This window comes from Petaurus breviceps, unplaced genomic scaffold (assembly GCF_028583685.1).
Source record: "Petaurus breviceps papuanus isolate PSGF00001 unplaced genomic scaffold, PetGlider_PUasm1.0 184, whole genome shotgun sequence".
Lineage (NCBI taxonomy): Eukaryota > Metazoa > Chordata > Mammalia > Diprotodontia > Petauridae > Petaurus > Petaurus breviceps.
In genome coordinates this window covers 11,688,486-11,698,903 of record NW_027185793.1, presented here as the reverse complement: position 1 = coordinate 11,698,903, position 10,418 = coordinate 11,688,486, and the positions used below count along the sequence as shown (strand labels likewise).

At 33.3% G+C, this 10,418-nt stretch overlaps 1 protein-coding gene across 11 annotated transcripts in view; it reads right to left on the bottom strand.

Moving 5' to 3' along the window:
- FER (FER tyrosine kinase) overlaps positions 1 to 10,418 on the bottom strand; it is a 288,611-nt gene that overhangs the window by 123,758 nt on the left and 154,435 nt on the right. For 10 of the 11 annotated variants that reach the window (XM_069088134.1, XM_069088138.1, XM_069088142.1 and 7 more), the window contains 2 exons: positions 8,553 to 8,668; positions 3,759 to 3,853 (listed from right to left, as the gene is read on the bottom strand). In XM_069088134.1, the coding sequence (XP_068944235.1) occupies positions 3,759 to 3,853; positions 8,553 to 8,668 (211 nt within the window). Of the gene's footprint in view, positions 1 to 3,758; positions 3,854 to 7,286; positions 7,420 to 8,552; positions 8,669 to 10,418 lie in introns of those variants that run through there. The other variant, XM_069088144.1, reaches the window with a different exon arrangement.

Sequence of the window (10,418 nt, the reverse complement as noted above, 5' to 3'; positions counted from 1 at the left end):
ACAAAGGCAACATGGAATTTCATGCTACTTAAAGATAAGTAGCAGCAAAAAGACCAGGAGGAAAATAACTGCTGCTACTCACTAACATTTAGAAGATGATGTGGTAGAAAAATCTACAATGAACTTGCTAAGACCTTCCAAATGAAAACAGTATTTATTTTAATATATGGTGACTTCAATGTAAAAGTAGAAATAGGCAAAGATGGTCAAAAACACATGGAAAAGTATGTATAAGGAAGAAGAAATAAGAAAGGTCCAAGATTTGTAGACATCAAACTCATGCTTCTGTATCGTAAATATGTTCTTAGAGAAAGTAGTTGGTAGGTAAACACCAAATAATATCACACACACAAAAAAGAAATCCATAATTTTTAACAGAAAAGGAAAGAGTGGTTATGGATATGTCAGTAATCCTTGAATCGGCTATAATTATGATGCTGACTTACTAAAGATCAGAATTAGTATAAAGCTAAAATAAAAAAAAATAATGAGAAGATGTAGCATGCAAATAAAACAGTTCAATCCTGACTTTAATTACTGATAATGTAAATTGGATAATTATATCAATACCAACTATAATAATTTTATACTGAAGTTTTACTAATATAAATCAACTGCCATAGCAGGACTAAAGGAAGTCTAAAAATTGCCCTCAATACTCACTCTCTCTCTCTTCCCCTCCCCTCCCCCCATTCTCATAAAGCCATAGAGAGAAGAAAGTATGTGGCAGATAATTACAAATTTTGTAAAATAACTTTTTGTTAGAGACCAGGGAAAAGTGCATGGACACTATGAGCCAGCTACCACACATTACAACCAAAGTATTGTGGTCCCAAAAGCCACAAACAAAACACTAGATTTGGAGCCAAAGGGCCTAGTTTTGAATTCTGGCTTTGTTACTTCTACCCGTGTGAAGCTATTACCTATCTTCTTTGTTTTTTGCTCCTAGTTTTTCTTCTCTAAAATGAGAAGGTTGAACTAGATAGTTTCTATGTCCTACCATGTACTAAATAATATGATCTTATAATTATGGAAGAGAATAAAGAATGTCAATTAAAAAAACATTTCAGCAAGAGAGAAGACTGGCTGTTTACATAGTAAGCATTTGGTATAACCAATGGACAGCTGATGTGCTCCATTGCTATCCTTATGAAATTAAAGGGAAAGCAAGGCAGGCCATTGATATACTGGGTAAATATCCTGTGGTTAATTTATGGGAGGTCAGGGACAAATGCCACATGGCATGGGCAGGCTTGAATGAGCTATGATATGCATCATCGAAAATAATACATTAATGAGATCACAAATGCATTTCAGTATTTGAATATATTCTTTTTAGGATACTTTTGTGTCAAAGTGCTGCTTCTGCAAATATAGCGTAATTTACACATTATTCAGGTTTTCCCTGTCTCTCTATCTCTCTCTTTTTTTTTTTTTTTGCTTTTTGGAGGGCAATTGGGGTTAAGTGACTTGCCCAAGGTCACACAGCTAGTTTTTGTGCTAAGTGTCTGAGGCAGGTTTTGTGTCTGAGTATTTGAATTCAGGTTCTCCTGACTCCAGGGCTGGTGCTCTATTCACTGCCACCTAGTCACCTCCCCCCCCCCCAGGTTTTCCTTCTTTATTCCTATGGTCAAATTTCCTTATCTCATAACTTGAATAACATATATTCTTCTTCTGTGGATTTGTCACCTACAATTTCTTTCTGGTTCAATTTGTTCTGTCGGTTACATACAATACAGATTATGCAATAGGATCATTCAGTCCAGCAGCAGTACTCTGCCTCTCCCAATGACCTGAATATAAAGTCTTGTTCTTTATCCTTCAGGGCATTTTGCCACTTTACCCCACAAGCCACAACCACTTTTACCTTACAAGGTACCTCTCGTACTTCAAGCAACAAAACATATTACATTCTATTTTAAATTCCCTAAACTATTTACTTTCCCTTGTAAAACGAAACAAAAAACTTACTCTTATATTCTTAATTATTTTTTCAATCATCCCAACATAAAGGATGACAATGCACTTTTCCATATACCTCAGGAAGAGTAGCAAAATTTACTTATTATTCCAAGAAGCTTTTGATAATTAAAATTTATTATCTGTATTCCAAGACATCTATCTGAAATTATTTTGTGTGTGTGTAATATACAAAAATGCATGTTAATCTGTACTTTTTTCATATATGCCGTTTTTTTTATAGTGTATTCCATTCAATCTGTTTACTGAGCTTTATTTATTTTAGTTCATAATTTCTCCCAACTAGATTACAAAATCATTTAGGGCATGAACCATATGTTACTAAAACTACAAAAATGTGTATTGTATCTAGCATATAGTGCAATGTTAGTTGAAGATGATAATGATACAGAAATCTTAGTTAAAAATTATAAAGTAATAATAAATAAAGGACATATCAAGAGGTTCCATTAAAATAGAAATTAAAGTAAAGTATGAAGTAAAAATTTTCCGATTTGTAAGAATTACATAGGATATTAATTTTGGTACACAATATTTAACGTAATAAATACTTTATTCTCCTACCTTTTATTTCTGATTTATATAGATATATGAGATATATAGTATACAGATATATACATATATAGATGTTTTAATACACATATACATACACATACATCTAATACAAATATTCATTTGTTGGCTTGTATTCTTTTCAAATATAGAAAAAAAAGATGGTGGCAAAAAAATTGGACTGTGAGCTCCTTGAAGGCAGAGACTGACTGGTGCTTCTTTCTATATCTTCAGAACTCTGCACAATGCCTGGCATATAATATAATAAATCTTCACTGACTGACATAACCCAATTTCTGTTATAAACCACCACCAGTTATAGATATGCATGTGTATGACTATTAAGTACTTCCATAACAAATATTAATCATAAAGAATATATTCTCTATTATAGACAGAAGTACAGTGAAATTCAAGGGCACTCTATAACAGTTCAAAGCTGTCTTCACCTGCTGGCTAGAGGGTGCAGTGAATAGAACACCAGCCCTGGAGTCAGGAGGACCTTAGTTCAAATCCAATCTCAGATACCCAAAACGATTAGCTGTGTGACCTTGGGCAAGTCACTTAACCCCAACTGACCTACCTTTCCCCTCCAAAAAGCAAAAAAAAAAAAAAAACAACAACAACAACCCTCCCCTCCCCAAATCCCCAATCTACTAGTTCAGTCAACCCAGACTGGCAAGGGATTCATGAGCTACAGCAGAAATAACCAAAAATATGCAACTTTTTAGCTATTATCTTTTTTTAGAAGACTTGAATGGTAGAAACACATAAATGGAAATGAGGGCATTAAAAGATGGAGTTCCTAGCTTCACCTTGAAAATCTAAATCTAACTAACCTAAATTTAATGTGAATGTTTTCCTATATCTCTTCTTTGGTCACAAGAACATAATCAATAAGCTCTAAGACCTTAAACAAATCAATTAACCATGCTGGGCCTCACTTTCCTCATGAATGGAGTCACTTAAGTCAATGTGAAACCACATATGATTAACATATGTGTTCCCAAAGTAAACATATGAGTTGACATTTCCTAACACTATATATAACCTCTGTAAGGAATAAGAATATTTTGAGCAAAAGAATTAAATCTCACTATAACACACAACTATAATTAAGGTCCTGAATAATTTATCATAGGATCACCCCCCCACACACACACACACAAGAACATTAAAATATGTGCTGAAACATGTCTCATAAAGAAGGAAAAAGAAAAAATTACCTGGAATAAGCTCCATGATGATATAAATAGGTTGTCTTTGTGTGCAAACTCCTATAAGCTTGACTATATTAGGATGGTCATATTGTTTGAGTATTCTGGATAGGAAAAGAACTTAAATTAGCATTTATAATTTAAATTAAAATATACTCGCAAAACTAATTACTTGCTCTACAAGCAAGGTACTATGTAAAAGCAAAAAGAGCAATGGCCTTAAGATCAGATAATCTGAATCTGAAACTCTATTCTGCCATTTAATAGCTCTAAGACCTTAAACAAACTATGCTGGGCCTCACTTTCCTCATTTATAAAATGAAGGGATAGGACTATATAACTGTGAAGGTCCTTTACAAGTTTATATTTATGATTCTTTGAAGACTGATAAAACTAAAATTGAAATCCAAGTTTCTCTTGACTCTAAGTCTAATCTTCTTTCCACTATTTGGCAACATGATTCATTCTTGCCATTTGCCAATTATTACCAAGATGATGGTTGGTTGTCACATTAAATATAACTAGCTGGGTTGTGTGCAAAATGCTACAGAACATATGCTTTCACAAAATCTGACTTTGGACCATATATTACATACAAGTGAAACTGAAAATTGTGTATTCATCTTGGACTATAAGATAAACATAAATTTAAAATGTAATACCATTTTCTAAAAATTTGACCCCACAATGTATAAAATAAAAACTGCCTGGTATAGTGGCTGGAGCTACCTTCAAGGCTAGAAAACCCTGGGTTCAAGTCCAATTTCTAACACATCCTGCCTGTGTGACTCTGGGGCAAGTTACTTAACCTCTTAGTGTCTAGGCAATTCTCTAAGATTAGAAGTTGGAGACAGATCTGTATTAGTAGAGTAAGGTTTTCATCTGCAATTTCCTGTAACAATAAAATTACAGGGATTGCTATCCACCCCCAAATGAGTCTTCCCTTCCTTCTGCCACAAGAGAAATGCTCCATTGAGCACAGGACAGATTTTAGTGGTAATAATAATAATAAGACTATCACTAAAAAATAAGAACCTTGACAAACACTGAGGGAATTGAGATCATCTGAACTGGAAGAAAAAAGATACCTTCTTTTCACTGCTGTGAAAAATTAAAAGTTGTGATACTAAAATATAATATTAATAGTTTGTCTCAGTTTGGAATGAGGAAATATGTTCACATTGAGTAGGAGAAAATTAGCTTAGATATTAAGAGATACTTCCTGACAGAGATCATCACAAACAATGTAAGAGGTCACAGACATCTCTGGTATCTTCAAATGTAAGACAGATATCCATGTGAACAGGATTATTTAAGCAGGGGTAAGGACAGATTATATTAACTTTGTAAATTCTTTCCATTTTTATTATTCTATTATCATGGTCAATGAGCTCTATTGTTTTCCAAAAGAGAAAGGACAATGGTATGAATACAACCATCTTAACTTAGAGTCGAAAAAAATTTATATATTTATACACATACACACACAAGCAAAGAGCTGAAAAATATTTCAAGAATGATAACATATCATGACTTGTAAATGGAAAGACCGATTACGAATAACTGTGGAAACAGTTATGGCAAATACTCTGAATTACTTGTAACTAGTCATTCATTCTATAACAGAAGTCCTTAAACTTTTTATTTAAGGGGCATCTTAATTGGGTGAAGACTATGAATTCCTTCTAAGAATTATATTTTAAATGAATAAAGTAAAATAGGTAATATTACAAAAGGAAGTCAATTATATTTAAATAGTTATAAAAATATTTTAGTAAACAAGTTTACAGTAAAAAACTACTCTAAAAAATAAAAAATAAAGACTTTACAATGCTTGAGTTTAATATCAAATCTCAGCTGGTGGGCTGCAAACTTTCTTAGCAAGTAAAGAAATTCCATTAATCAGCCAGCATGACTACACACATGAAATTAAATGACTTTCAAAACATACAAGATTCTTGGGTCTATTAAAGGCTAAAAAGTATATTAGTAAAATTACCTATATTAAAATAACACACTATCAAACTGTATAGCAGAAAATAAGTTAAACATTTTTACAAATACTTCTGCAGCTAACATTATGAGTAGGAATCACAATAAATGGCAGGAAGTTAATGAGACAACAATCCCAAATTTTCTATTCTATGATGATGTTTATTAACTTTTTATGCCCATCAGAAAATATAATTTTCTTTACTTGGCATATTATAAACATGTCAGACAAAGTTTCACAACTTTTTTCTATAGACGATATTTACTAATCAAATGTATTACTTTTTATATCCTATAGAAACCATCATTCATTTTTAGAGAAGCTGTTCTTGACCTCATGTAGGTCAAAAGGATTAACTGAAATGAAACAAATTATCAAAATAAAAACATACTTATAGGTATGTTCAAAGAAATGTAAGGAAAACTTTAAGTAATGTATCAATAAATAAATTAATAAAAAAAAGTATTTATTAAACACTTAGTATATACCCCAGGCACTCTGCTAGCACTGTAGAAAGGTAAAAAAAAAAAAAGTGCCTACCACAAGGCATTATTATTTTTTTTTTGCCTTTTGGAGGGCAATTGGGGTTAAGTAATTTTCCCAAGGTTACACGGCTAGTTTTTTTGTGTGGGTGTTAGGTGTCTGAGGCTGGAACCAAAATCGGGTCCTCCCGACTCTAGGGCCGGAGCTTTACTTACTGCACCACCTTAGCTGCCCCTACAAGGCATCATTTTCTAATGGAGAAAAGACCCAACAACATAAATAACCAGATGCATAGAAGATAAATAGAATAGATGGGATGTAATCTCAAAGGAGAAGGTACTCTCAGCTGGAGAGATCAAGAAAGGTCTCCTCTAGGAAGGTGACTTTTGAGCTGAATCTTGAAGAAAGTCAGAGAAACTGAAATGTCGAGATGAGGATGGAGAGCAATCCAGGTATAGGGAAACACATAGGGTAAAAAGAATAGAAGGTAGTTCAGTGTATCTGGGTTTGAAGGGGAAGAAATTGTAAGAAGACTAGAAAAGGAGGAAGGAGTCACCTATTAAGATCTTTAAAAGCTGAACAGAATACAAACATTACGATAGTATAGAAATGTATAGACAATTAGAAAACATGCACATTTGAAGTATGAAAAGAATGTCTATAATTAAGAGAGGTATCTTTACAAGTCTGGCAGGACTGTTAGAAAAAAAAATCACATGTAGATTCCATTTTGGGAAACCTAAGACTTGGTTGTTTTTTTTTTTAAATCTTCTCAGAAAAAGTTTTCAATGGAACAAAGAAGTCTCAAATTCTCCAACATGCAATAAATGAATGGCTGCATAAGTGGGAAGTAATATGCCTAGCACTGTAGTAGTAAATTTACCAAGTTTCCCAAAAGACAGGGACCACAGATTAATATTTAAACTAAGAGATATTATATCAGTCATTTAAAAAATTAATTTTAAGTGAAATAACAATAGCTAATAACACTTTGAGGATTGCAAGGCATGTTACAAATATTATTTCATTTTATTTCCACAATAATCCTGAGTGAGTGCTAATATCAGACTCATTTTACAGATGAGGAAACTGAAGCATACAGGTTAAGTGACTCGCTTAGGGTCACAAGTGTTTGAGGGAGGATTTGAACTTAGGTATGTCCTGACTCCAGGTCCACTGTGCCTCCTAGCTTCCCTGCAACAGAAAGAATCAAATATCATAAAATCCTGCAGTCATATTTTTTGGGAGGGAAAAAATGTTACTATTACTTAAATGGTTTTTAATTGTACCTAGTGTTGACTGTGCCAGCAACTAAATATCTTCAACATTTTACATAATAAGGGCTTACAAGGTAGGACATGCAATTTTACTTAAAAGTAGAAAGAAGTGAAAATAATTAGCAAGTGGAACTGGGGAGGATGGAATTGAGAGGTTAAAGAGAAGGCAGAACTCTGAGATGGAAGAAAGGGAATATGGCTTCTTAGGAAATGGGAGATAGGAAGATATGGAGAAAGAACTGATGCATAGGTTCTAATGAGGAGGATGTAAACTTAGCAAGAATAGAGATTTAGATGTGTACATGAACATGTATAGCTCTACATAGTGATGTATAAATGAGATTATAACAGCCTTATTCATTTAAGATAAACTTGGAAAGTCCATACTGGATGTTATTTAATAGTTGAATTATTTGACTACCATTATCTAATTGTTCTATGTTGTTGCTGTTCGGTTGAGTCTGACTCTCGGTGACCCCATTTGTAGTTTTCTTGACAAAGATACTGGAGTGGTTTGCCATTTCCTTCTCTACTTCATTTTTAAAAAAAAATTTTTTTTTTTTGCTTTTTGGAAGGGCAATTGGGTGGCTGCCCAAGGTCACATGGCTAGCTAGTAAGTGTTAAGTGTCTGAGGCCGAATTTGAACTCAGGTCCTCCTGACTCCAGGGCTGGTGCTCTATTCACTGCACCACCTAGCCACCCCTCCACTTCATTTTTACAGATGAAGAAACTGAGGCAAAAAAAATTAAATGACTTGCCCAGGGTCACAAACCTAATAAGTGTCTGAGATAGACAAATTTAAACTCAGGGCTCCCTGACTCCAGGCCCAGCACTCTATTCACTGTGCTACGTACATTGTGGCTACAGCTCACCTCAAAAGCATTATTGATTTCTGTAGAAGTAGAACCAGATTTTGAAACAGTTAATTACTAGGTTCACAAACCACTGACACATTAGCGGACCACAATTCAAGGTGTTTTAAATTTTACATCATAATGAATTCCTCAACATGCCATCAATACAAAATCTGGATTACTTTAGAGAACTCACTTGGCCTCTTGTAAAAATTTTATTTTCAGTTCCTGAGGAAGATCTTCTTTACAAGTTTTTACAGCCACAGCAGTTTTATCCTTTAACGTTCCCTTATATACTTCACCAAAATTACCCTGAAAATGAAAATATACTTACTATTAAAAGTAAACTATTGCCATGTATCTTTGAAAAATAAAAGAAAAGATTATAAATTGTATTATTATCATGATCAAAGGTTTAAAGTTAGATTTAGTCAGATATTTGGGTGAAAAAAAAATTTGGAATGGTTTCTAATTTTCAGCTACCTAATTATACCAATGTCTTACAAGATGGAAGTGAAAGAGGGGAGGAAAAGTAAAAGAGGAGGAAAAGGAGGAAACTAAAAAGACTTTGTCCAAGAAATGTAATTCTTAGAAAAAAGACTAAAGTTTCACTCTCTCAAACCTCAAACTCTGATCTTATCTGAGAAAGCACTCTTTAAATGCTAATTAATATAAATGAGTTTCACTGCTATGCCTTAATGTGCTATTGGTCTCAAAGTGCTGATGAAAACAATGAGTTATCTTGGACAGGCCACAGCGCCCATTCAACAGGTGCTCCCTGTGTGGACATTTAAGATAAGACTCTGCGGTCTTTGTCAGAACTTTAAGAACTTCCTCAAAATGTATCACCAGTTTCATTACACACATACTGGGAAACGTCAGCGTTTGTAAATAAAATATGGAAATATTAAAGAACTGAGTCCAGATTTCTGAAACATGTGGGAGAAGTGTCTCACTCAGGATTTGCTGTTTTTTATTTTTCACGATGTTTCCCATATATGCACATGTATGTATATGTAACACACACTCACATTCATATATATACAATTAAGAAAAAATCTGAAGATAATTCAAAGATGTCATAAAACAGGAATAAATTTTGGGGAGGTATCCTCCAAGGCTCTGAACTGGGCCTTCTCTTAACTCTCTCTAAATACTTAACCTAAGGGCTTTAAACTTAAATTTTTTCTCTTTATTTGTTTTGTTACATTTTAAGTTCTGAACTCTCACCTGCCCTCCATCCACAGCCCGTACTACTGAAGGCTAACATTTGACAGATTTATAAAAATATGTAAAACCATAGTATACATACTTTCATTTATCAGTTCTTTCTCTATCACATTCTTTATAGTTGATTTGAATTTTTATAGTGCTTAGAATAATTTATTATTCACAATTATTCTAGGAACACTATTGCTGTTACTGTGTAAAACTTTTTCTTGGTTCTGCTTACTGCATTTTTCACCATTTCACATGAGTCTTTCCATGTTTTTCTAAAATCAACCAGCACATCATTTCTTATTACACAGTGGTATTCTATCACAATCATATACTACAACTTATTAGTTATTCCCCAACTGATGGGCATTCCCTCAATTTCTAGTTCTTTGCCACCAAAAAGAAAGCTGCTATGAATATTTCAGAACATATGGGTTCTTTTTCTTCTTCCCTGATCACTTTGGGAAACAGACCAAATAGTGGTATTGCTGGGTCAAGGGTCACAGTTTTATAACTCTTTGGCCATAATTCCAATTGCTCTTCAAAACGATTGAATCAGTTTACAATTCTACCAATGTAAATTTAATTTTTAACAGATTCATAAATATTTCAAAATAATTGAATTTGTTTACAACCTTTACAAAAATTTTATTACATGAATTAAAAAAAAACCTATCAAGAAGGAATCCATAGGCTTTATACCAGACTGTCAAAGGGGTTCTGAGAAGCTCTGTGAACAAGCCACTGGTCATTTAGAATACAACAAATCTACTATAACCAACTTTCAATTACTTGGATTAATTATCAATAGTTTTTGAAATAAGACCTTACTTTCAATTCAATT